The sequence below is a fragment of the Zonotrichia leucophrys genome, chromosome 9 (genome assembly GCF_028769735.1).
Source record: "Zonotrichia leucophrys gambelii isolate GWCS_2022_RI chromosome 9, RI_Zleu_2.0, whole genome shotgun sequence".
In the NCBI taxonomy this organism is placed as follows: domain Eukaryota; kingdom Metazoa; phylum Chordata; class Aves; order Passeriformes; family Passerellidae; genus Zonotrichia; species Zonotrichia leucophrys.
Genome location: NC_088179.1, coordinates 11,994,942 through 12,022,527, shown reverse-complemented (window position 1 = coordinate 12,022,527; position 27,586 = coordinate 11,994,942). Strand labels below are relative to the sequence as shown.

General features: G+C 40.0%; 1 protein-coding gene across 2 annotated transcripts in view; it reads left to right on the top strand.

Moving 5' to 3' along the window:
• The window catches only part of PLOD2 (procollagen-lysine,2-oxoglutarate 5-dioxygenase 2), a 48,237-nt gene that overhangs the window by 8,452 nt on the left and 12,199 nt on the right, over positions 1-27,586 (top strand). For both annotated transcript variants that reach the window (XM_064721202.1, XM_064721203.1), the window contains exons 2-10: positions 6,378-6,469; positions 7,734-7,870; positions 13,283-13,446; positions 14,562-14,674; positions 16,538-16,601; positions 17,329-17,426; positions 19,098-19,199; positions 23,819-23,944; positions 25,571-25,692. In XM_064721202.1, the coding sequence (XP_064577272.1) occupies positions 6,378-6,469; positions 7,734-7,870; positions 13,283-13,446; positions 14,562-14,674; positions 16,538-16,601; positions 17,329-17,426; positions 19,098-19,199; positions 23,819-23,944; positions 25,571-25,692 (1,018 nt within the window). The remainder of the gene's footprint in view (positions 1-6,377; positions 6,470-7,733; positions 7,871-13,282; positions 13,447-14,561; positions 14,675-16,537; positions 16,602-17,328; positions 17,427-19,097; positions 19,200-23,818; positions 23,945-25,570; positions 25,693-27,586) is intronic.

Genomic DNA, 27,586 nt, shown 5'->3' with positions numbered 1-27,586 from the left:
GTGGAAAATCCAAATTCCTTTTTGTAAAGTCTAATATTGTCTTCGTCAATGGTAAGTGTAAGATTGTGTTGTGCTAAAAGATCTGGATTTTGGAAGTGCTCTGTGGTATTTTAGCTGTCTTAATGGTTCTTGGGGTTTTGGGCATATAGTCTGAGTCCATATAAATGGGGAAGTTGCTGTTGGCACCATGGTGATTCTCTAGTTGTCTGCCTCAGCTTGTCTTGAAAGCGTGTGGAGGAATTGGATTTTATGCTCTTTAAGTTCAAGAGGAATCCATACTGAAAACATTTTTCAGTTGTGTTGAGCTTTAGTGCATTTTTTCAGTGATAGAGAAGCATGCTTCTGTGAGGTGTCAAGTCATGCTGAATCAAGCCTGTGCTTTGCTTGGAGTTTGTTTGGGTTTTTTCCTTTCTTTTTATTTCTTTTTCTTTTTTTGTTTGTTTTTTTTTTTTTTTTTGGTGGGAAACTATATCCTGTTGGTTTCCCACATTACCAGAGATTCAGGAGACATAGTAGATAATTACACAGCTTTATCAATCAGCTTGGATCCATCCATGCGCTTCTTCCAGGTACCTGTTCAGCCTATGCTTTAGTGCTACCTGACATTTTTTTTCCATTTTGTGTGGATGTGTTTTTTTTTCCTTAAACCAGTAGAAGTATTCTTAGTATCCTTCCAGTTTCTAATCTTTTTCTGTGATATCTAGCAACTAATTTATTAGCTTGCTGTTGATTTATTTTGCATATTGTAATAACTGACTTTGGGTATCAATCTTTCAATTAAATGAGCAATCATTCCTGTGGTGAGCAGTTCAGGGTGGGATGAAATCTGAAAACAGGGAAGTAAGCTGTTTAATGTAGACACTAGAATATGGATAAAAATGTATTACAAGTACTGAACATAATTTGTTTACCATTATAAGCTACCAGTTTTAAAGACAGAGATAGATTTTAATGTCATAATGTGGTACCATGAACAGATGTCCTTTGATCTTGCAGCTCACTTCTACTCCAGAGAAGTCTGTAGTAGAATCCAAGGACTAAATGTCAGCTTCTGTGTGGCTGTGAGCAATATCCTCAGTTTTGGCTGCTCTGAAGCTACTATACCAGTGCCCACAACCCCTGGTAGAAATTATGTAGTAATCTCAGAGAGTGTTCATTCAAGATAAATAAGAACCATGTGGGTGTGTGAGGAATGACTGTAGTTCTTTGCATGCTTCTTTGCCAGGATACGAGGAGAAAGGTCACCGCTACTTAAAGCGGTCCTGCCACAGCAGTTCCTGCCTTAGACCTTGCCAGGCAATTCACTGAAGGCAAAGCCTCTGGTTTATTGATCTTCTTGCTGGAAATAAATATTTATGATGCAGCCAGGTCCCTGAAGGTAGCAGAAAAAACAGGCTAGAAGAGTGAGTTGTTTTGATAAACTTTCACTGGATTTCCTAACGTGCTGCATGTGCTCCGTGTGCACTGTTGTTGTCTTTCACAACTTGTGCGCTGGAGGGTTTCTAATTTGCATGTAAAAATGAATTCTGTTAGTCACTGGATATACTTTTCTTGGCTAAACTCGTGCCCTCTCAGGCTTGTTTTCAAAACAGAGCAGCTGTTTTGTGGGTGTAACTATCGGAAATCTGTCTGACACAATTTTGTCCTAGTAACTGAACGCATACCTGGTATGGAGCTCCTGGGAGATTTTTTTTTTTCGTGCCTTCCTGTTGAACTTCAGCATAGGGTTTACATTTCCTTTCTACACAAACTGACTTGTGGAGATAAATGCCAAGCTCAGCAATGCCCTGGGTGAGTGCCAGGCTGCCTCTGGCAGGCTGTGTGCAGGGGAGCCGCCGGCCCGCACCCTCTGTAGCATCTCAGCACCCTGCCAGTGGGAACCAGGGCACCACCTGCTTGTTCCTGGTCTCATGGAAGCTGTCCTAATGGCTCTTGGGATCGTGAGCATCCAGGCTGAGTCCATATAAATGGGGAAGTTGCATTTGGCACCACTGGTGTTTGTCTAGTTATCTGCAGACCTCCAGCTTGTCTTGAAAGCATGTAGAAAAATTGAGGTTTGTGCTCTTGAAGTTTGTGCACTTTGAGGATGCTGTTCCTGTTGGAAGACACTCCCAGGATTGTATTTGTCCCTGTGTGGGGTGGATGGTCAGGGCTGAACTGCAGCCTGTGTGTAAGGTCACACAGCAGAGCTCCTTGGGGTAGATGCCTCGATGGAAGGCAGGGCTTTGTGGAGGGGAGGGTGAAGCAGGAATGGTGTCTGGCTGCAGCTGGAATTCCTTGTGGGGATTTTGCTGTTCTCTCACTGGGGAGTATCAGGCTGCAGTGGCAGCTTGGGGTCTGAGTAATTGCAGACATCCTTCCGTTGCTGTGCCTGGGTCTTCACTGCCCAGCTGGAGACAGGGATGCTGCTGGCGGCTCACTCAGCCTCTCCCTGCTCTGGGGCAGCCCTGAGCCTCTGCACCCACAGGGCATCCTGGGGCCAAGCCTGCTCTGTGCCCAGGGACACTGTGGGTGGCAGCAGCTGAAATAGCTGAGCACATCCTGAAATGGAAATGACTCTTGGATAAACTTGCTGCCTTGGGAATGTTGTGCTTCGCATTGACACTCCTGAGAGATCATGGAAGTCACTGCATCCATGTGCTGAACACAACTGGGATAAGTGTTCCAAGAAATTGTTGTACCTAAAGGTAGTAAGCAAGGAATAGATTTTTTTGGAAGTGAGTGAAGTTGAAAAAGATGAAAAAAAATTAGCAGAAGCACTTAGTGGTCAGAAGCATTCTCCTCACTCACTTCCACTGGAAGAAACAAACATCTCCCATGCTATGTTTAGTGGAAATTTGCCAGTGAAACTGTGCAAGTTATCACATCTAAATATAGTCACAGCAACATACAGAAACTAGGCTAATATTTTTATTAGCTGGAGGAGGATGGTTCTGCTTTTCTCATTTGGTTATTAATACCCTCTATAATGTGCCAAGGTAACTATCATTTACTGCAGTTTCCATTGTCTCTCTATTTATACTATATATAGAATAAAAGCATGTTTCTCTGCTCTTTGTCAGACACAGCTTAAAAAAAGAACAAACCACCACAAAACCCAAACAAACCAAAACAAAAGAGGCCCCAGTAAAGACTAAGTAATCTAGAAAGAAAACTCTAATTCTAAGGGGACTTCAAATGCTATAATTACAGTTCTGCTGCACTTAAAAATTATTTAAGTACCACCTGCACTTAAAAGTCAGTGGTGCAACAAAGACATAAAATAAAGCCTCGTCAACTTCTTCAAGTCTAATTTTAAAAAAGACCATGGGTAAGCATGTTAAAAGGAAAACATTTCCCATGTAAATAGTATCTTTTAAATAACTTTCTTTTGTTCTGTGACCGTTTGCAACCCCCAATCTGGCAGCCCATTTAGGTTGCTTAGTTGTCTGGTGATGCAGTGCAGGCTCTTTTAACATTTCGTATCAGCATAAACTGTTTGCCTGCTCAGCTTTCTTCATTTTGTATCGTTCAGGCTGAAATCCCTTATGATTTGGCACATTATTCTCTTTCCTCCTGTTCCACAAAAGTCAAGTAACATACCAGACTCCATAGTGAATCTTGAAATACATGAATAATGTGTATTCCATTAAGAGAGAGTAACAATATCCCATAAAGAACAGTAGATTATTTTTTGCTTGCCAAACCGTACTTGTATGTTAGTTTAAACTTTCTTTGACTTAGTAACTGTGGAAGCAATCTGCAGCCCACATTCTGTCATTTCCATCATGTTGTCAAGTACAGATTTTTGAGATCTTTGCTGTTAGCATTTCTTAGTAATGTGTAGGTGTGAAATATGCCTTCTTCAAACCAAATTCCATGGTTTAGTCAGTGAGCTGGTCACCTAGGAAACTTTTAATAATGGATCCAGTTGGCTTGATGATGCAATTCTGGTATGATCAGATTTTTCCAGTTCCCTGTAATTTGAAAATGTAGTGCTTGAACAAAAAGTAGCCTTAATTTCCTTCATAGAGGAAAATCCTCATCTGCCTTCAGTTCTGTTTTAGTCACAGTCTAAGATACAATGGTCTTTATTCATTTTGTGGTGATTTCAGTAGAATTACTTGAAATTCCATGATCTTTGTAATAAGCTGTTTGAAAGGTATTGAGCCATTATTGCTCTGTTTCTGTCTCTTTGTGAGTCCATGTGAACTCATTGCACTGTGAGGTTCTCCTGTCCTTTTGAGATGTATTTAGGGGATTTTCTTCTGATTTTTTGCTACAAAAATCTGCTAGCACTTAAGAGGGGGGAAAAAGGTGGAGCAAATTATCTTCCAAATGTGACTTTCCAAAATTTTTGGATTTTCAAGTTGAGTTGATGGAAGAATTTACAATATTTCTAGTTTCTTCTTTGTTGCATATTGTATTGCAGGACTGTCTGGTTTAGTAGAGCTGGCAGTTGAAATTGTCTCGAGGGCCTTTGAGGAAAAGGATTGTACCCTCCTGTTCACAGACATGCCTCCCAGACACTCCCACCCAAGGGAAAAAATAAAGAAAAGAAAAAAGGCAATAGCAGGATGTGAGAGAAATCCACAAATTGTGTGTAGTGAGGAGGGCAGGTAGAGATGTCATCTGTAGCTGAGGAACTTGCAGTGTCAGATAAAGCTGGAGGAGCCCTGCTCAAGGCACAGGCTGGTTTTGGTGGTGTAGGCACTGGGCACAGGGTGCTGTCACTGCTTAAAGGTCACACCTGTTCAAGGAGTGTCTGGGGAGGAGCAAGGTCACAAAGCAGATCAGGTGTTCTGCAATTTGCAGAAACACCACCTGAGTCAGGAACACCCTTGAACTGAGACCAATATCACATGTGCTTGTCTTGTCCCTGCTGTACCCCACGTACACCATGGAGCTGCTGGTGAGGATGGAGCAGCCAGAGCACTGTCACACCTGGCAGGATGCTCTGGAGGTGACCAGGGCTGAATCTGAGCCATGTTTCAGTGGTAACAGTATGAGTGCCACATGAGACTGGTCTGCAGAGTGGGTTTGCCTGCTGTGGGTACTTCAGACAAACTTGAATTTCATTAGAGCAGATGGTTTTATGCTGTTCTACAAACTATGTCTGTATTCTGACAGGTATTTCTGCCTGACTCTGTCAATGCACTTGAAGTATTGGCTGCAGAGCATTGCATGAATGACTTGCAAAGTGCATTTCTTCTACAACGTGGAAAGTGGGTCATCATCTTTTGTGTTAACTTTTGCTGTTGTCACATAAAACAAAATGGGGAGTGGTGAGTGGTTTGAATACACTCAGGATGATGTCCTGGCTGTTTGAGGGCTGCTGAGTCTGTGGTGGTGGATGAGGCTGAAGAGTTAATAGGAAGGTTTTCCATAGCAGACCCTTCTTGCACATGTTACTGGATTAAGGAAGGTAAATCCAAAAGATGTTTTTTTGGCAAGTAATGCAGTAACAGGCACTCTGTCTGGAATACTCATCATAGGTGATTAGTTTTATTTTATTGTAAGGATTGATCTCATGGGCCCTGGTTAAAGCACAGCTATTGCTTGAACTTGGCCTGAATTGGGGAAGCTGCAATGTACTCTGACATCCAGGCTGGTCTGATTAAATACGTAGGGGTAAAACCTCATAGCTTCAAATTATTTACTTTCATTATGCAGCATATTGCATAGGTTTCTAAATGTTGTTCAGTAGTTTAATTGGGAAGCTATTTAGAGGAAATTCATGACCCCATTTGAACTGTGTTAAAAACTCTGGAATGTGAGGAGGAAATTGGTTGCATGGTCACTTGCCTGTGTGCAATAAGAGGGCAAAATTAGCAGTGATGTAATGTACCTATGCTCTGAATAAAAAAACCAAACTCCTTGCTCTTCTGTCTCTGCCCAAGGACTTAAAAGCACTAAATGCTGTTTGTTGAGGGTTTGGTTTCATTGGTTGGGTTTTTTGACTTGTTTTCATGAAGAGTATGCACTGTTGGCTTTCAGGGGAGCTCCTGGGGTTGGGTGAAGTTCTCTTACTGCTGTGAGGTAAGCAGTAACAGCATTAGCTCAGACTGAAAAGTAGCAAGTTATTTTTGTTTTGAAGATTTCTTCCTGTCCAGTAGTCACACTATCTTTGTTTTTGTGTCTTGAACTAGTTGTTTACAGAGTAGATAGACTTGCTTTCTCTTCCAGAGGATAATTTTAAATACAGCACCTTGCCCATAGCAGTTTTTGTTTGGTAAGGTCTCACACCTGTACTGTGACAGCATAATTGCCTTCTGTCTTTGAATGAAATGCAGAAAGTCATAGAGCTCCCTGAGCTAGTGCTGCTGTTCGTTGCATTTTATGTCACAAACTGTGCCCTGAAAGCATATTAATACATGTTCTTTCCTTTCCTTCCTCAGATAAACTTCTGGTCTTTACTGTAGCAACTAAAGAAACCGATGGCTTTCACCGCTTCATGCGAACTGCAAAGCATTTCAACTACACAGTAAAGGTATTGTGTGTGTTCTGTACCAAATGTTTGTGCTGTCCATGCTGTGAAACAGAACTGACCTTGCCTTAGCTTCATTGTGTGCTGGGACAGAGGGAACAGCAGCAGACCTGGGGGGCAGGAGGGGCACTTGCTGCTCTCCCTGTTGCTCACTTGCTGATGCTCCTCTGAGCCACCGTGGGAGGGAGAGGCTCCCTCTGCCTTAGGAGCTGCTTCAGGGGTTTGCAGCTATCATGGTCAGCATCCTCCTCACCCACAGCTTCTGGCACACTTTATCACAGAGCCTTGTTTTTCAGTGTGGCTGATTTTGTTTATATGAGCATTTCTGGAAGCTGTACTGCGCTCAAGGGCTTTGGATCTCTTTCCTTAAGCAAGGCTGGAACACTGCTGAAAGGAAGGAGGGAGGCTCACAACTGAAAATTTCTCTGTGTTTCCCAGGAGCCTGTAATTTCTGAGAGGACTACGTGTCTCTATCATTCTTTCCAGCCTTTTCTGCCTTGCTCCATGTCTCTATGTGTCACGTACTTAGGTTGGCCTCTGCATGACCTTGGGAAAAAGGGAGGGCACTAACCTAAACTTCTCCCAAAATTGCGCATGAGCTCTGGATACATCTTTTAGCTCTGCAGATTTTTCCAAAACATCATGCAGTGTATTTCTTCCAGGCTTTATATGTTCCAAAAACTTTATGTTCAAAATACATAAAGGGCTTTTTTTTTTTTTTTTCCTCTTTTTTGACATGTAATCTGCTGTACTGCTTGACTGGGGAGGAGTTTTATGTTTAATTCAGTTTTAGCAGTGAGCTGTGTACTGGAAAACCTGTCCTTTCCTTTTTGTACAAAAAACTTGCAATTTTAATTAGTTATACCCTGATCCACCTAGGTCTTTTGTGCCTCCTGTTCCTAAAGGGATGTTATGGAATTTTAAAGGTCTTATTCAGAATGTTTTTCTAATACAGATTTTGAAACAATCCTTAGCTTTTCTTCCTATTTTTTTTTCCTGAAGGAGACACAATTGAGTAAATGGCAGTAGCAGGCAATTGCTTGATTCTTATTTGGTTAAGAAATGTCTCTCTCATGTTTTTGCAGTGATGTCATTGTGATGAATGTTCCTTCAGACATGGAAAACCTACGATGCTGAAGTGCTGGCTTGCTATGCTTTAATGTGTTGCTTCTGCTTTAGCATCTGTTTTCAATATGGGTCTGCTGTAAAAAAGCCTCATGGGTTTGGGTACTAGCAAAAAGTGCTTTTTTTTCCCCTCTTATTGCAGGTTCTTGGAAAAGGTGAAGAATGGAAAGGTGGTGAGCTGCCCAACTCCATTGGCGGAGGGCAGAAGGTTCGGCTGCTGAAGGAGGGCATTGGAAGCTATGCTGACCAGGAGGACCTGGTTGTACTGTTTGTGGAATGGTGAGCAGACCTGGCTTCTTGTCCTTGTGTTTTACTCTGGGTAGACATGCAGAAGTAGATCCTGTGACATGCTGAAAGTTTCATGATGCTTTTCTTCTTCACTGTTTTATTTGAGAGAGTTGGCATCTTTCTTCATTCATAAAAATAGTGGATTGCTTTTGGAGCAATTGTTACTTTTTAACAGATTTACAGATGTAAGAGTTGTTCATAGTTCTGCTGCCTCCAGGGGGTAAAAAAATGTTGCTGGGAGCTGACAGGCTTTTAGGCAGGCATTTGTCCTCTCCCTGCTGAGCTGCAGTGAGAGCAGGATGTGGCTGCAGGCTGGGAGTGTGGATGGGAGGGGAGCAAAAGCAGCTCCAGAAATAAAGAGTCCAGTAGGGACCAGAGGCATTATCTTGTTCCATGAAGTAACAGTGATATGGAGGAAGCTGGAAAATGGCTCCCTGAGGAAAGCATTTAACAGGAGAATGTCTGTGTGTTAGAGAGCTGAAACAAGAGTCTTGGTGTCAGATGTAGTCTGGTGCCTGTGCTCCCTGTGTGATGGAACATGGAGAGACAGTGCTGCTGCAGGTGCCAGATTATAGCTCACAGCACAGCTATGCGTGAACATCCTCCCTGCAGGCCAGATAGGCTTCTCCTGTCACTGAAAGCATAGAGCTCAAATGTGTTCAAAACACACTTTCTCTGTTGCTTCCCTCTGCTTTTTCTCTTCCTCTTATTTTCCTCCTGTGGCAGCAGCATGGCCAGAGTAGCTCAGAATCCAGCTTGCAGCAGACACCAGGCCCTTCCACACTGCTATTAACCAGAGCAGGGTCACAGCTCTGACATAATCACTGAAGGAAGGTGTGGGAGCGTGTCTGGAATCGGGGACAGGGAGCTCCAGTGGTGACAGGCAGCCTTGGAGAGGGGAGCTGAGAGTGAGCTTGGAGACAGTCATGGATGAGTTCACCCCTGCTGCTGTACCATGCTGGAATGTCTGCCCCAGAATTCTCTCTCGGCTTTTAACCTGCTTTATGTATTTAAAACTTGACAGTTGAAGAAACTTAGGGGCAATTTTTCAAGGCTTGGCAGGTTTTGCGCAGCAGACATCACCACAAGGCAAAGTGGCTGAACACTGACAATTTATGGAAAGTTAATTTGTTTTGCACAAGTTAACACTTTGGGAAAGTTGGAGTAGCCCTTAAATTGGTGGTAAATTCAAATACATTACTTAATTTTCTGTTCCTAGTTTACCTCTTGTGATGAGTAACAGAAATACCTAGAAAGCAAAAAATCTAAATAATTGTCACTAATTTATAAATAAGCATTATAAGGGATGCTTATTATGCTAAATATTTTTAAGCATGCTTAGGTCTGTGGAAGTAATTTGAAGATACACACCCAGTTTTTGAATTTCTTTTTTAATTGACTTGTTCAATTTTGCATTTCCTAAATGAAAAACGAATCTTTCTAAAAGTAAATACATTGTTTGTTCATCCATAGTGTTGTCCTACTAATCATACAAGAACTGAAACTTTTAAAGGTTAATTTCAAAGATTTTTTTTGTGCTAAAGCTCAGATAAAACAAGCATTTCCCAAATGGTTTCTACTTACATCGAATTTCTTTGTTTCTGAATTTATTATCCTAATTCATAACAATTTTCTTCCTGTGTGGTAAAATATGTAAATTTATTATCACATTGGTACAGAGGTCTAGCTCAAATCTTTCTCCACCATAATTTGCTCCCTGGAGGGGCAGGCTGTCTGCTGGCACAGATGAGAGAGTACAGAGGACCATGTGTGTCGAAGTGCAAAAGCCATAATCTTTCTTCCCATGAAAAATCACAGGATTTAAGGCCTCCCAAGTCCCTGAAGTCCAAAATCTGAAGTACATATTTGTTTAAAGCTGGTGGAACTGATTCCAGACAGGAGAGAAAAAAACAGTTTGCTGATTCTGGTGTTATGTTTTAATTCTAATGAGCTTTTATATTTCCAGAAATCCTGGTTTGCAATTTAAACGCTGATCAATGTGGCAGTAAGTTTGGAAAATACAAATGTCACGAACTTCCTTTCTTCTTCAAGTGTTTTTTGTTATATTCATTGTGAAGCATTTTGAATATTAATCTTGGGGGAGGGGGGGAGGAAATGTCTGGTTTGCTTACTCTAACTAGGAAAGTAATTTCTAGGGAGCTGTTTACTTAACAAACTTAGTTTCTTAGTTTGGAGTTTTTTCTTTCAGCAGTTTTTTATATGGCTCAGAATTCTGGAAATAGTTTGAGCTTCTTCTGTGGACAGCTTGTGCCTATGTGTAGATAGCAAAATGTCTGCAGATGGAACACTATTTAAATTAGGCTTGTTTTTGCTTGAGCCAGCTTCTGGTTTGTTTTGGACCATTTCAGATTGAACTGGCTAATTGCCAATGTAGACTGGATAAATTGGTTGGTGCTGTGACTGTTCATCCAGAACTCTCACAGACATCTCTTTGTATCATGGAAGAATTTTGAAGCCTCTCAGTTTGTTGTTTGTTTTGTTGTATTTTTTTAACATTCATCAGAAACTAAGGGATAATTATATTTTCTGTGTATCTCAAAATGGTTAAGGTGTGGTCCTGGTGGGGACACAGTCTGAGTGACAAAATAGTTTTGTGTCTGTTTTGTGACATTGCTAGTCACTAGTAGGCACTATCTTGTATTTTGAGTTCTCACCCTGCAGCTCCATTAGTAGCAAGTTCTGATTGTTGAAGTTGAGGATGCAAAACTTGCATGCTGAGTTCTAGAGCACCTGAGTGTCTGCTGCTGCTTCCCTGTGTTGGTGGGAGTGCAGGGTGCATAGCCAGGATGCTTTGCTGCTGCAAAAGGGAGGGAGGGAGGAATGGATTCCAGTCCCAAGCATCTGGGAGCTTCAGGAAATGGGATTAGGTTGTGGAAACTTTCTGGGGTTTTTTTTATTTCTTTTTTTTTTTTTCTTCTTGCTTTCTACTTAATTTGGAGGATTTATAAAGAATAAATAAAAGAGTCTCTGAGCTGTTCCTGCTTGCCAGGGAAGCCTGCTTTTTCCTGGATACGTCCGCACTGTTTTTCCCTGTCAAATTTTGAAGTCTTGTTTAAAGTAAGTCATTGTGTCATCCCTAATAACAGTAAAAACTGTCAAGGATAGTCTTGGGGCCTGTTTTGTGATGGCTTTAGTGGTGTAGACCTGAAGTGAATCCCCCCTTCCAGCAGGAGGTGGGGTCTGAATAGGCCAAATGTTACCTGACAGAGGGTAAACAAGGCAAATGATGCATTTATGGGTGTAAAGGAGTTTTCCTTTCCATGGAGAGAAAAGTGGGAGCCTCATAAAGCAGCTGATGAGGGTGCTGTCAGCAAGGTGGAGGTCCTGCCCAGGGAGAGGTGTGGTGGCATTAAGTCACCTCTTGACAAGAGAGCCTTGACCATTAATGGCAAGTGTGGGTTCCAGCTGGATTAATAGAGCTGCATGATCTCCATTGCAGGTTAGCAGCTCAGCTCTGGGTTTAGGATTATAAGCTCTGCTCTATTAAGTAGCATATCCCTTTCACAAGCAGAGCCTGTGTCTGGCCCAGCCTGTTGCTCAATTTGGCTTTCTTTCACAGGATGACAGTCCTTGGAAGCAATGTTCCAGGGTGTTGGGTTCCTTCCTGCAGCTGTAAGCCCTAGCAGCAGCAGCACTACCCTGCTCACAGAGGAGAAGCACAGCCTGCCATGAGCTGTTAAGTTAAAGGCTCAGACAGATCTCTTTTTGTCTGTCTGCAATGTGTCTCCTGTTTCTTGTGTGTTCTACAGGCTTGGTCTGGCATTGAGACGGGCTGCAGAAATTGAATGGAAAAGGGAGTGAAATGTATTCCTGTAAATTTGGGCAGAAACTAGCATTTTTTGTGAAACTGGGGAAGGTCCAAAATGTACAATTTCTTTCATGTCTTCTGCCAAAGTTGCAGAAAAACATAAGAGTTTTCAGAAAACCACTTACTTATATAGACTACATAACACAGTTCCTCTCCAGGGTTCATACTTTGCTTTGTGGTGAAAATATTTTCTTACATTTGCAAGACAGCTGTTGTTCAGTTCTCTTAAACCAATTTCATGAAATCCTTTTTGAAGAAATGACATCTTGAATAATTTCAGAACTATAATAAGTCAGTAATGGCTGATCTGTTGGCACTATTGCTGGGTAATCCATTGCAATGTGAAATATTCTGTGTACTGCAGGTGGGAATGCTGCTGTCCTAGTTAGTCCAGCTCAAAGTCTTTGCAAGAAAAGTCTTGGTCAAGGCTAGACCTTGGTTCTTGGTAGCTCTGCTGTTACTTTGCCTGTTATCAGTGATTTTCAATTTTTAAGGTGTATGTGTAGAACAAGAATATTCCTGTGTTCAGATGAGGAAACTGCAAGGCTGAGATGCTGCCATTAAAACTTTTTGCTGCTTCAGCCAGAGACTGTCTGTGATGTGATTCTAATTTCACTGTGCCATTCTTCCTGCTGTGTAAAGTGAGCCTTGAAGTGGGAGGCATTGGCACAGGTCACCCAGAACAGCTGTGGATGCCCAATCTCTGCAAATTGAGTCCAGGCCAGATTGGGTGGGGCTTTGAGCAGGCTGGTCTAGTGTGTGGCATCCCTGCCCATGGTGGGGGATTGGTTTGTTTGCTTGGTGGTGTTCCCAACCCCCTGTGCCCACCAGGCATTGATTTAGATTTGGCTCAGCCACAAGAAACCACCAGGCTTGGGATGCTCCATTCTTACAGGACCTTGGCCAAACCCAGGCAGGATTCATTCTGGTTTGGCACACTGTTGGCCTTTGGCTGTGTCTAACAGCCAAAGATGAGCCCCACACCTTTAGGCCATTATCCTCAATAGGAATTGTGACTCAAAGGCAGGTAAAGTTTTTCATAAATAGGTATTGTATACTTTGAGCCTTTTAAGTCTTTAGCACATTAAAGAGGTTGAAGGAGAAATCTATGCCTTGTTAGGATGCATATGGGGAACTAGACTTCATTGAGATCTAAGAGTCAATGCTGTTGTGTTTAGGAGCAAGATCATCTAGATTTTCTCAGTGAAAGTCATCTAAGTCATCTTTCAGTCCTACTTTTCATCTGTTGAAGTTTGATATTTTTAATTGTTGTTCTTAAAAATATAAGCAAAATAGGAAAATCAATTTCACGTAAGCAAAATGTGAAGAAAAACGAATGTCCAAAATGTGTAAGACTAAAAAGCAGGAGGAGAAACTACTTTGGAGAAGTAGTACTGATTGAAGTATCGCTCCTAGAAGGGCATACAATTTTTACATAGTGGTTAAATATGATATAATTGAGTCATTTTTCAGAATGAGAGGCTGTTTGATTTTTAAATTTGAATAGTCCAGTTTTGAACACAGTAACATTAAAATGAAACCAACCTAACAGATGTATTTTCTTTCCTTTTAAGCTTTGATGTTATCTTTGCTGGGGGCCCCGAAGAGCTGCTAAGGAAATTTCAGGAAACAAATCACAAAGTGGTGTTTGCAGCAGATGGACTGATTTGGCCAGATAAAAGGCTGGCAGACAAATATCCTGTTGTCCGGAGTGGGAAACGATTCCTGAACTCAGGAGGCAAGTGGGATCCTCAAACACTTGAACTTGAGCATGACCCATCTCTGTTATCTGTTCTGTGTGCTTGTTGCATGTGGAGCTGTTCCTGAATTACCCAAGCACAAATCTGATGACTGGGTATGCTGTCATCTTCCTCCCCTCCCCACATGAATAGCTCCTCTTCACTGCTCAGGCATAGTTTTCATTCACATTTGCACAGTGTGTGTTTGGCAATAACATGTAAAAAGCAGATAGATATGGTCAGGGTCTAGCCAGCAGCTGTGCATGGCAGTGCAGTGCTGTGTAGGGATGACCCCATTGCTGCAGGAACAATGCAGAGCACAAGCCCAGCAGAGCAGCACGTGCTATTTATAGCCTGGTCACAGAATTCCCTAACTCTGGAGCTCTCTGCATGCAGGGTGGATGTGCTGGCAGCTCTGCCTGGCCTGGCAGCATGGCTTACACAGCTCCTGCAAGGAGTGGGAGCTACTCCCTGTAATCTCAATGACAGATGGATTCTGAAATCCTCCTTTGAATGCCAGCTTTGCTAATAATTTAGCACTTGATTAATACATGCACTGATACACACACTCTCACTGTGCTGTGTAGAAGCTATTGAGTGTGTCGTTTCTGGGGCACCCTTCTTCAGTGTGCAAATATGTTTCTTTCCCTCACCTATCTGTCCTAGCTTTTTTATTTTGGTGTAAGTTTGTTTTGAGTTGAATTCTCATTGTATTTCTGGCAGTTTTAGATTCAGGCATCTCTGCCAGTAAGAACTGATTGATGAAAAGGAAGCTTTTTCCACAGATGAGCTTCTTGGGAAAGTGATAGTCTGATATCATGCTTTGGCCTTCTCAGAACTATCCTGGGCAGATCTGATTTATTTTTTTCCTTAAAATACCATTAGTATAAAAATAGCCAGTAATTATTAACTGGAACTAGCCAATAAGTAATAATTGGAACTTTTTGAAACAGACCTGTTACATACCTCAGGAAGAAGATTGGATTTTGAGCCAAGTTTCGTAAATTTCCTACTTTTTATTTACTGGCAGCACTCAGAATGAAATCCCTGGTTGCTGGACAGCATTGCAGGGTAGTGTTTTTTATGGAAATAACCTGTGTGTGTGATGTTGCAGGATTTATTGGTTATGCTCCATCCATAAATCGTATTGTGCAGCAGTGGAATCTGCAGGATAATGATGATGACCAGCTGTTTTACACCAAAATCTATGTTGACCCATTGGCAAGGGTAGGTAGTGACTCGCTTTCTCTTTTCTTTCTGCTTGAAATAACATGCTGCTCCTCATAAAATACCAGGAGATGAAAGGAGAAGGAATGCTGTCTATACTGGAGTGCCATGTTGACAGTTGTTTGTTCTCCTGAAGTTCCTACTGCTGGAATGATGAACAGGCCCCCAAAGGGTCATGCCTTGATATATTATTTCAGGCTGCCTTCAGCCCCAGGCAGGTTGTGCTTCATTGTTAGAAATAGCAGCTCTGAGGTATATGATCAGACACATTTATCTCAAAGAGGGTCCCGTGTACTTGGCAGTTTGATGGCCAGAGAATGTGGCATTTTGCCAGGGTGTCACTGAACTACTTGCTGATCCAGTGTTTTATACTTTGGCTTGCTGCCACTTCAGATCCTGCCTTCAGCTTTCTGTGCAAATAAGTTCAATAAAGTTGGATTGTAAATTTTGGGTGAAGACTTCCTGTGTCCTCACTTAACAAAGTTCTCTGCTGAGTTGCAGCATTGAAGCATGATAGGTGTTAGAGATGTGTCCCTAAGGCTGCAAAAAGAGGGATAAAGGATTAGCTGACAATATATTGATGCAAAAAGACTTTAGAAACTGATATAGAGGAATTATGAGAAGGATTTTGGTAATTTGTGTGCTTGAGGCAGATGCAAAGCTTTTGAAATATATACATGTTGTTTCTGGCATAACTTAATGGAAAATCAGTTCTGTTTGGATACAGATTCAGAAACAGAATATTTCTGTTGGAAGGGACCTGCTGTGATCATCTAGTCTGACTGGCTGACCAATATGGGCCTGACCAAAAGCTAAAGAGTGTTACTAAGCTCCTTGCCCAAATGCTTTTTAAGCACTAGAGAGGCTGGAGGTTTTGACAACCTCTCTAGGAACTGATCCAGACTTTGACCACCCTGTTCATAAAGAAATGCTTGCTGAACCTTCCCTGGTGCAGCTGAGCCATCCCCACCAGCTCAGCATCTCCCTGTGCCCTTGCCCTCCTCAGGAGGCTGCAGGGAGCAGCTCCTCTAAACGAGACAAACCTCAGCTGCTCCTCTTGGGAAATTCCCTCCAGCCTGTAAGGACTGAGTTGCTTACATGCAAGTTCAGTCAGATGCCAGGTATGCAATTGAAGAGACAGGGTGTAGAGATATTAAAGCTGATTCTGCATCCAAGTCAGAAGTAACATAATTGGTTGTCTGAATGGATTGTCTTCTAGACCAGAGCTGTGTATCTGTGCAGAGCACTGCTGCACCATGATTCAAAACACTTCCATGGTGCTTGCTGTACATCACCACTGATTCTCTCTGTAGTAATAATGTGCCTAATGCTGTGGAATGTGTAAGAAGATCTTGGAAGACCAAAAAAAAGGGCATCATCTGTTTTTAAGCATGTTTGAAATGTTACATACTTGAATCAGCATTTTAAAAGTGGTAAAACATGGTATTTAAGTAAGCTAGGATTAGTAATACAACATTAGGGACATGTTTTAAAACCACCAGTGTTTTCCATCCTGACATGATACGTAAATTTGACTTTTATATTTTTGTGACTGAAACACAGCATGTTTTGTTTCTTGGCCAAGAGTAGTTAATTTTTTTTTTATGACACAAATTGTCTTTGGCTTATACTGCAAAATTGCAGTTCCTGTGGCGAGTTATGACCTTTATCCTTCAAGTTTGAAGTTTCTGCATATGCAAAATAATTGCTATAGAACTGCACAACTTGAGAATACAGACAAATATAGCAATTTGAAGAACACATTCTCCCTGATTCCTTGCTGCCACTGTGGTATAATTGCAGTGTGACTGTAAAAACATTGGCTTTTAGGATGCCTCAACAGCTTTGGTGCTTTGATTTCAGGAGCGCATTAACATCACTTTGGACCACAAATGTGCGATTTTCCAGACCCTAAATGGAGCTGTTGGTAAGTGCATGATTGGACATTGTGTGATTCATTAACTGTTATTAACACTTCTTTTTCTGCTTAACCATGAGTGTAGTTCTTTAACATGTGCTTATTTTAAGGGAGTGTTTGGATGGGTAAAGCTGATCACCAGATTAGTTACAGGTCTTTGGGGTTGATTGTGAATTGAATGCTCTCATTGTAAAATATTTGATTTAAAATGGAAAAAATCGTTTTAAATAAATGAAGTTGGCGGTAAATATGGAGTTAAGGATAATTTTTCTATTTGCCTTTCCAAAACTCAATTACAGGAGTAAGATTAGTAATTAAAATTGCATTTTAGATGTTCTCAAGCAAACAGCTATACATAATGAAATTGAATAATGTAGAATTCCCTTTATTTAACTGTCATGAATTTAAATGGAAAAATGCATCTGTGCAAACTTGCTTTCTTACATCTGACCTTTAATTTTGGAACAACTTTTTTGTAGTCAGATCATATCTGAAATAACTGATTTCTCAATAAATAGCAATACTTACTGATGAGAAACTATGAAGTTTGATGTCACTTTTCTTATCATAAGGAGCTTAGAATTCAAGATCTAGTTAGAAAAAGTCAACAAAAGCTTCTAAATAAATAATACTGACAATGATAGCAACAGTAAGATATATTGTATCATCAAGGACTTAAAAACTCTGAAATTTTGGCTTTTTTATGAACTTACTGACCTGCTTTGTTGATTTTCAGATGAAGTCCTTTTGAAATTTGAAGAAGGAAAAGTAAGAGCAAGGAATTCAGTCTATGACACCCTACCAGTCACCATTCATGGAAATGGTCCAACTAAAGTGAGTGACAGCTTGATTTTATTTTCATGTAAAGCCAAAACATCCATGAAGGCAAAAAATAAAATGGTAGGAGTATGAAACAGTCATAGCACACCACCAGTGCACATTTCCATTTATTGTTATTAGGAATTGAGAGGATAAAAGCCCCCTTTGAATTCATGTTATTCTGCTGTCACTTGATATTACTGCTGGAACAACTCATTTTGCTCCCAAAATCATCACAGCGTGGGGTATTAGAAGCAAGTAAGTTTTTGTTAATTTTTTCTCTAAAACAGAGCTGTTCTTGAAGCCAGTGCAGAATGTCCGTCTGGTTATTAAGTCAGAATAACAGGGGCAGGATAATCTAGCCAAGAGTGATGGGCTGGGACATAAAACAGTAACACAGCTCTTCCTACCCTAGACCCAGGTGTGTGTATACACATATATAAAAATACATTGCATTAAGGCAGAAGAAAAGTCTCTTTTGCCATTGCCTTCAGTGTCACTGATCACTGCTGTCACTGTGCCCATGGCTTGTCAGCTTTGGGCACATGCTAGAGCCCTGTCTGCCCTGTCTGTGAAATGGCTGTTTTGACAGATTCTGTTCATGTGTGAGGATTCAGTGGTTCAGAGGTCCCTGCACAGTTTCTCAGGGAAATGGCTGTGTTTGGTAATGTGGCAGCTGAATCTCTTTGTTCTGTGCAAAGAAGGGTACAGATGGATCATTTACAGTAGTGTCTGTTGGATGAAGGATTGGGCACGACTACTTTCTGATTTCCTCTGAATAAATGTCCCTAACTGTAGCTCCTTATTTTCAGGAAAATGACTTTCAGGAAAATGAAGTAAAGTTTGAAAGTCACTAATATCCCAGGGACTGCTGCTTCTTTATTTTTATACTTGTATTTTGATTTTGGGGTCAGTGAATATAATGATGCCTTTATCTGTTTGCCTTATAACCACTCAGTAGGGGTGAAATGTATCACCAAGTCCTTCCATTTTTACCTCAACTAAATCCTCAAATTCTGTCATCACTGGCTTTGCCGACATGTTGCCAATAAAAGGAAAGGTTCTGTATAAACAGCATAGCAACTTCTTATATTAATCCAAGAGTTAAGCTACATTAAACAAAAACGATTCCACCTCTGCCTGTAGTGATGTTTTAAAAACGAGGAAACTTTTGCTATGCATCACTTTATCAGTGTAGGTAAATTCTTCTTTTTTAAACCCAGGATGGAATCAAAGGGGCAATAGTATATTAGGCAAAAAGTTTTCTCTAGTTTGTAAATAAACTAGCATAAAAAAAACTCCCATAAATCACTCCCAGTACATAAAAGTATTTTATTCATGAGATATTCCTGCTTTGTACTTAATCTCTCCAATCTGCAGATTAGTAAATTGCCCTGGTTAGATACACTTCTCGAAATGTGTACCAAATAATTTTTACATTCTGATGTCTAACAGTTTTATTTTTCACCTCAAGTGCACGTAATTTTTGAGATACTTATTTTGTAGACTTCATGGTGCATATGTAATCTGTTTTTTCAACAAAAAGAATGAGAAAATTTTTACCTGTTTTTTTTATGTTTGTTTTAGTGACAAGTGATTGAATGAGTAAACCTGAATTGTTTTAAAAGTACAGTTCATCTTTTGCCTGCAGCTTTCATGAATTTAAATTCTTCATTTATGTATCAGATTCACCTGAATTATTTGGGAAACTATATTCCCAACGCTTGGACCCGGGAAACTGGCTGCACTGTTTGTGATCTGGACTTACTGGACCTGTCAGCAGTCGAGGTAAGAGCCCTCTGCACTGGAGCAAGGCCCTTTGGCTGCAGCTGAGAGGCGCTCAGCGATTCCTGAGGCCAAGTGGCTTCTTCATGCAATGTGTTTTACTACTTTCAGGAGTATTTTTATACATGTATTTTAATATCAGTTTCATAGTGCTGAAAGATGATGCCGTACCCAAAAGACCTCCAGATTTTCACCTCTGTTCACTGAGGGTGAATGAGCAATTTTTGAATTGTGCAAGGTTCTAAAGAACAATTAGAATTTTGGAAGAGGTAGAAAAACTCTAGATATTTCAGATTTTTTGACCTACAAAATAGTCAGATGTCGCTATAGGACACGAAAAAACACGAGTGCACACACCACTGCTCTCAAGGTGAAGAAAAAGGAAGTTTATTTTCTGACTCCAACATCTATAGTTTTCCAAAAGTGACAGTGGATTGGAGGGTGACAGTGCCACCTCTCTAATGACACTGGACAAACCAACAGTCCATCAAATTTCTCCTCCTCCACAAAAGAATGCAAAGCAATAAGTTATTTACAGAAAGTGTGTGAGAAAGTTTGTTACAAGAATGTAAACATCAGAAGGCTTAGAAAATCTCAAAAAATCAGGGCGACAGCCAAAATGCATCATTTGAGCAACTTCTGTTGCAAATAGGGTTTAATAGTCAACTAACATGCTTACAATTACTATTTTTTGAGATTAAACAGTCCAAAACTGCTTTGCCTTGTGGAGGAAAATGCAAATATTTGTATTATGTAAGCAAATGTGTTTCTGTAAAAGAAGATGTGGATTACAGTACAGTTTTCAGCATTCTTCTAGGACAAATACACCCATACACATGGCATGTGTGTGTATCCAGTACTTGGCAGCTTTGGCTCTTCCACTCCAAGCATGTTGTCTTTCATGTCTCTGTAAATATTTCAGCTTGTACACAGTAAATTTGAGGCAGAGTAAATACTGACCTCTACCATGTGGAATTGTAAGACTTGGATGAAAAAGTAAATTCTGATTATGTCTAACAGGATCTTTCCAGCAGATGTTTCATTTCTGTTCTGTATTGAAGACTTGAATGAGAACAGGTCTTTTTGGAAGAGCATGTTAAGGATAGCATGAAAGAAATACTGGCTTGTTATCTTTGTAATGAAAGGAAAAAGTGAAACAATTTCTGGGCAATAAGTAGCTAATGGACTGGAATATAAACTAAAAAAGTTTTTGCTGGAATTTTAATAACTTTCAGATTCTTTCTTTGTTTTTAAATTTTATTTTCTCTTTTAAGATAACATTTGAATGGTGTTATAATTAGATAGTGTATGCACTCCCATCATAAATTTTACCTGAGGAAAAGATGTCAAAGATTTTTTTTCCAGCGGTGCTAGTAATTGTGATGTGGTTTTGGAGCAGTTAAATCTGAAAGCCAGTAAGGGGGATGCAATGATTTACTGGAAAGCTTCCTATAGTTTCTATACATCTGCTTGGAATGTGTCTTCTTTACTGTAATGCATTCTTTGGACTCCATGCCTCGCTCACTCTGCCAGAAGAAATAACAAGGCTTTTCCTTGGCCTCAGGGGAGGTGTTTACTTCAGGAATTTCTAAGTACCAGCAGGATTTCATTTTCTGAACGTGCTCTCTGTTCAGGCCAGTCTGGTTGCTACTTAACAAGAAATTTTCAGCGAAAAGAGCAGTTCCTGTTCTGTGCCTCTAATGATTTTCTCCATATTGTTTTATTTAACTGTCTGCATTTATACATTCATATCTTCTGAGGATTTTGCTTCTTTTTGGGATTGCCTATAAAGGAGTTCAGAGGTACATATGCTAGGTCTTTGCTCAGCCCTTGTCCTTTTGACAGAAACAGGATCTTCTGGGCTGCAATCCTGACTGAGGTGTGGAAAAACTCAGTAACTTCTCTCTTCTGGTAATGTCAGCAGCCTGTGCCACCCCCAAATTAACCACCTGTTCAAGTAGAAGCAGCATAATGGAAAATAAGTTGAAGAGGGCAACTGGATTCAATAAGTGCAAATTGTTGCTACTTTCTTAAGGATTTTGGTGGGTTTTTGGGGTTTTTTTTTTGGTTTGTTTTTTTTTTTCTGAAACCTAAATTAAGTTTGTTGCCCAACTTAACCTCCCTAGAAATGCTTTTAAACTCTAAAGCTTCTTACTGGTATGGAGACTTTCCAGTGTGGCTGAAAAGGATGATCTCACTCCTCATTTCACTGGCAACTCTTGTGGCAAGAGATCCTGGACTTTGTTCTGTGCAGTTGTACTGAGACATTGTCCTGTGTTTCTTCCAAAAACTGTCTTACACTCAACTACTGTTTATTAAAAAGTAAATTTTTAAATTCAAATACATGACCTCACTGAAATGAGAAAATCTATCAGAGAAAATGCAACTTCTGGGTGCAAACTGGGTATTCCCAAAGAAGTTTTGCTGAGAGGCAACTTCTGATTTCACATATTTAAAATGCTCATTGTGACCTAGATTCAGATTATGCAGTGACAACTTTTTGTGGCAAACCAAGGTCTGAATTGATGACCTCTGTGGTTTGAGGAGATGCAGTTTACAGGAATTTTTCCCCCTAATTTTTTAAGCACCATTGTGCTTTGGTCGCACTGAGATTTCAGTGTTCAGAGCCAAGCAGTTCACATTTCAGTGTAATGAAGCAGTGTCAGTAATTCCTCATTGTCCCTATAGCCTTTGCACACCCAACCTGAACCTCTTTCTGTTTCCCCTGGAGAACAAGGGGAGAATGACTCTGAGTTAGGAAAATTCAAAGTACAGAGGCTGCAGCAGTTGTAGCTCAGTGTGCCCAGCTTAGCCTGGGCAGCTTTCCTTGTCCCTGGCCATCAGTGGCACCTGGCACTGTCACATTTTCTGAAAAATCCCTTCGCCAGGATTTCTTCTCCTGGGAAGACGAGAAGCCTCAGAGCAAAACCAACATCATCTCATTTGCTTCTCCCTGTTTTGCTGCTTGGGAATGTGGCTGGAGATTGTTTACCAACAGGTGCATGTTTGATTGGTTTCATGTGAATTGTTTTTACTTAATGACCAATCACCATCAGCTGTGTTGGACTCTGAGGAGTCGGTCATGAGTTATTATTATTCATTCTTGTTAAGCCTTCTCTCTGTATCCTTTTTCTTTAGTATGGTTGTAGTATAGCATTAATATAATAGATATAATATAACAAATATAATTAATATAATTAATACAATATAAAACATATATTGTATATTATGGTATATATTGCATATTATGTTTTATATTATAATAAACATAATGTACAATTTACAACATAATGTGTAATATATTATGTTATATATTATATTATATATTATGCCATATATTATATAATATGTAATAGCATAAAATAATAAATCAGCCTTCTAAGAACATGGGTTCTCATCTCTCACCTCATCCTGGGGACCCTCTCAAGCTCAAAGGCACCAGTGCCTGTGCCAGCCTCAGCAGTGCCACCAGAGAGGGGCACAGGTGCTTTGTGGAGACACAGCAGTGCTTTGCTGATTGTTCTGCAGTTTTTGGGGTGTCTGTGTGCCTCTGCTTCCCCAGCAGTCCTTATGAGGTTTGCAGCTGTGAGCAGGAGGGGTCAGGGCAAGCACTGGGTGTTTCTGGGTTCCCATGTAGACACTGTGAAACCTCAGCATGTGTTGATGCTTTATCCAGACACTTCTCAAGTGGGTGTTGGCCTGTTTAAAGAGCTAGCTGGCAGCCTTTTATGCTCATATAAGGTTTCTCTCTGAGCCTTGTAATGGATTAGACTTTTATAGTAATTGTCTGGTTTAGAGATGGAAATAATTTCTAGTCAGTGTATTTCTTTGTGTAGGAGTTGAGGCCTTTGAAGCTTAAATTTTTTTGTCTTGCATACTGCAGTAATACATTTCAGGACTACAAAAAGTGCTGTCTGTGTTTCTTTTAGTGGTCATGATCTCATGATTTCTATCAAGCACATACAAAGCAGCCAAATACCATCAAAAGATGTGAATTCACTTTAAGATAAGGGCCATAAAAGTTCAGTATTCTTGGATGTAAGGATACTCTGTTAGTTTATGAAAGATCTCTCTAAAATCAGTGAGTAGGGAAGGAATGCAGAGCCCAGTTAAAATGAATGAGGAGAAATAGTGCATATACACTTATAGAAGGGTATTGCAGTCTTTGGCTTAAGGTACAGCTGAGTAAAGTATTTAGTGGTATTTATTCTTTGACTATTTTTAAAAAACTGCTCTCCTCTATATTTTCCTATAAATGTAATCTGTGTCTGTTCCTTAAAAAAAAAAAAAAAAATTTGCCATTCTGTTCTAGATGTATTTCCTTAAATGATTCTTTTGCTGTTTTAGTGGAGTTTTTTTTTAAGTAATAATTTAAAAACCATATTACATTTTTTTCTACTTCCAGTGTGTGTTTCATACTAATATTAAATCTATTATCTTTGCTTATTTTGTGAAGCCAGTGGAAATAAATGGGGTGCATAGCACTTCTGAGCACACTGGCTTTGATTGTTTGAAAGCTGTGTGTACTAAGTTTACTACATGACGTTAGTTGCTCTTTACTATAAATAATCTTAAAAAAGAGGCAAGTCTTATTGGTTGTATCAAAATATCATTTTTTTTAGGAATATCCAAGAGTAAAAATTGGTGTTTTCATTGAACAACCCACTCCTTTCCTAACTAAATTTTTAGACAGACTGTTGACTCTGGACTATCCACGGGAGGCACTCAGTATCTTCGTTCATAATAATGTAAGTATGACTTTATCATTGTACAAAATTTCAATTTTGGAAATTATGCAATGAATCAAAGTGTGGAGTACATGGATTTGATATAAGAACACAGTTAAAATGCATAGGAAGAGATAATCCTTCAGATTGTAGTATGCAGAGCTGGAAAAATTAAATGAAGTTGTGTCAGGACTTACTGAAGTCTATTTAAAGAAATTGCTTAGATTATTTAATTAATGAAAAAAATGTATTTTGAAGTGTGTGCTTCTGGAGGAAGTATTGACTGACATAAAAGAATAGAGTAAAATAAGAACAGAACAGTTCCAGCTGGAAGGGGCCTGCAGTGACCATCTGGGCCAGCTGCTGACCATTGCTCAGGACTGAGCAACAATGACACCAAATTGTTAACAATTGTCACCAAAGTATTAACAACTGATAGTTGACATGGGACCTTGCTTTCATCTTGCTAATATCCCAGTGAAATTTTTGATATTTTTGTTTCTGTTGGCACTCCTGCTGCATCCATGGAAAGATTGGTGTGTTCAGATATATTTTGACTGGCGCTGCAGATAAGTTGTTTTTGAACACTCCCTGCTAATTACCTAATGATCTGGCATTGCTGATAATTCCCCAGTGACTCCAGTCAGTATTGCTGTTTTGGGCAGCCTGGTCCAATGGAAGATGTCCCTGCCCAAGGCAAGGGTGTTGGAAGGAGATGATATTTCAAGTCCCTTCCAACCCAAATAATTCTGTGGTTTTAATGAGTGAGATGTCAAATGTGTGCAATTATTTTGGAAAAAAAATGAGGCTGGAAGAGAAATGGGAGTAAAATTTAGTTGTACCCCTTTTCAGCGTGCATGCATTGCTGTTGATATGACAGCAAAAAGGGAATCAATAATAGAAGTAGAGCTTATCTCTAAAGTATTCATTGTGGTTTTGTTAGGGGATTTTGAGGGTATAAATGTGATGGGCACATGGGAATTGCAGGCTGTGTTGGTTTTGTAGCTTCAGCCAAAAGTTTTGTGGTGTTTGAAATGAATATAAAGACTGAACAGCTTTTTATTATAGAGGGGGAAAACCCCTACCCAATATTTCAATTATTCTAATGGCAGCCATAGTAGGCAAAAGCTACAATGAGGGCACTGGTTTGGAAGGACTGTGTGCAGCTGAGAGCTCTTAAATAGAGATAAATAGAAAGGTAAGGAGGAGGGTAAATAGGAATTAAAGAAACAATTAGTGGGACTGCATTTTAAAGAAACAATGGCTGTGCCTGTACAATTTGGTACAGGTTCAGCTCCCTCTCTAAAGTGATTCTGCAGGGGCATAAAAAACTCCTGCATGCCACTGAGGTTGTAGGGTGGGTTTTAAAGACTGTAACATAAATATCCTGAAAAATACTGCATTGATAATTTGTGAATTTTACATTGTTGTACAGCTTTGATTAATACTGCTGATGTGTGGGATTATTTTCCTAAAGTTTTGGACAGAGGAGGTTCATTTTAATGACAGATATCCTGGAATATCTTCAAACACTGTTTGGCATCTGTTTCTTTAGGACAGAATACAGTGTGTTCTTGGACACTGTGTTCATGATTCATACCTATTGGTGCCTTGCATTTGCAGTAAAAAATGTTTACATGATTACAGGAGGTTTACCATGAAAAGCACATCAAGAAATTCTGGGAAAAAGCCAAGAACATTATCAGAAATATTAAAATTGTTGGACCTGAAGAAAACCTGAGTCAAGCAGAAGCCCGGAACATGGGAATGTAGGTTCTAATCTATAAATCTGTTATAGTGATGAATGCACTCACATTTTTTCATCTTGCCACGTGTATTATTTGTGCCTTTAATGTTTACATCTTCCCCTGTGAAAATGGGAGCTTTTGTGGTAGAAAAGATCTAGACATAAGACATGAATTGTCAAATGTTTTATGGTTTCTGTCTAATATAAAAAGTTGTTGATTGTTGTGGAAAAATCTCTCTGGTTTGGGCTACTCCAACAGTCTGTCATCTTATCTTGTGATGATGGCCTAGACAAGGCATAGTATTTTTTTTTTTATTTTCCAGCTACCTTACTGCAGAATTTTTTTCATTTTTGCATTGGATAGCTTTTAACAATTGCTCTTTGTCCCAGTGCTTCCTCTGTTTTTTTTATTTTTTTTTTCTTAAGTGACATTATATTTAAATAAGCATATGGTTAAAGCTTGACCTGGATGTGAGGGTGACTGAATTCTCTTTCTTCCTGTGGTTCAAAGAGGCAGGAATATCCTTCAGAAGGGCTCAAGCAGAAGTTTCTCACAAAGGCAACTGACTTTGTTTGGTCTTGCTTTTTTCTTTTGTTCTTACTAGACTATCCAAAACTTTAGCTTTTTAACCTGGCATTTTCTGTGCCCAAAGTTGGGCCTTGGAGTTTGTGTCCCCTGCCAGCCCTGCCTGTCGCAGGGTCCCTTCAGTGCTGCAGCTGGCTTGGCTCCTGCACAGTGGCTTGTGGCTCTCCCAGCACATCAGCCACATGATGATGGAGTTCAGTTCTCAGCCCAGGATCCCAGCAAGGTCAGGAGCACCTTGCTGTGGCCCTGCAGCAGGATTCATTCCATGATCACACTTGGACTCACACTTCTGCCAGATCTTCCCTGAGTGTCAGAGCACAGGAGTGGATTTCAAAAGGCCATTTCTGCTCAGAGGGTGAGCATAGGCTGTTCATAGGCTCAGCTGAAAGAATTAAGGTCTTGAGTCTCTGTGGTGTTCTTGGAAGTTGGTTTGAATGGAGCTTTGTTGTGCTGGAGGCTGATCTCTGGCTGAGGTCCACAGCTCTCCCCTCGCCTTTCTAGGAAATGCTGCAGATGGCCAGTGGTAGTCTAAGCACCCATTCACATATTTATAAATCATTCTTTCTCTGCTTCCAATACTCTCTAAAGCAGATGTACACTCATGACAAACTTTTTTTTGGTGCATATTGTGTGTAACTGAGGTGGAGTTTCTGGAGTTGCCTTTTCCTTTTTGTTGTTATATGGACAACGTGAGGCAGAATCTTCAGTGTCATCAATGTCTATAGTATTACTAAATCTCACCCAAAGACCTGGAAACCTGTCATCTTTACACTTGAAACACTGGAGTGGCATTTCCATATCTTTCTTTTTTTTTGGCCTTTGTGTATAAGGTATGAGTTCTTACAGCTAGTTCTTTTTTTCTTGATGGAAAAATCATCTTTGTTTTTGCCTTTGTTGCAGATGAGATTTCAGCCAGCTGTTACAGAATTTGTTATGACAGAAAACATGAAAAGCAATTAAATATGTTCAAGTAATAACAGAAAGTTGGGAAATATTCACTTCTGAGCTTTTATTTATAAAAAGTATGTTTTCCATAATCTTATTTCTCCTGGTACTTACAGCCTTCAGGATTTCTCTTTTAGGATAGTTGGTTCTTTTTTGTTCTTCCCTCAAAAATATTAGTAGCAGAACAGGGTAGGAATTTTCCAAAACTTTATAAAAAACGTCATTTATCTAAGCTTTTAACTGGGAATGTGCTCATTGTGGCTGTCTAGAGAGATGCAAAATGTAACCCTAAATGGCAGGATATGTCACCCAGGGTTTTGGCTTCAGACTTGTATCTGGAACACCTTTTCTTTCAGAGATCTGTCAAATTATTTAAGTGTTCTCC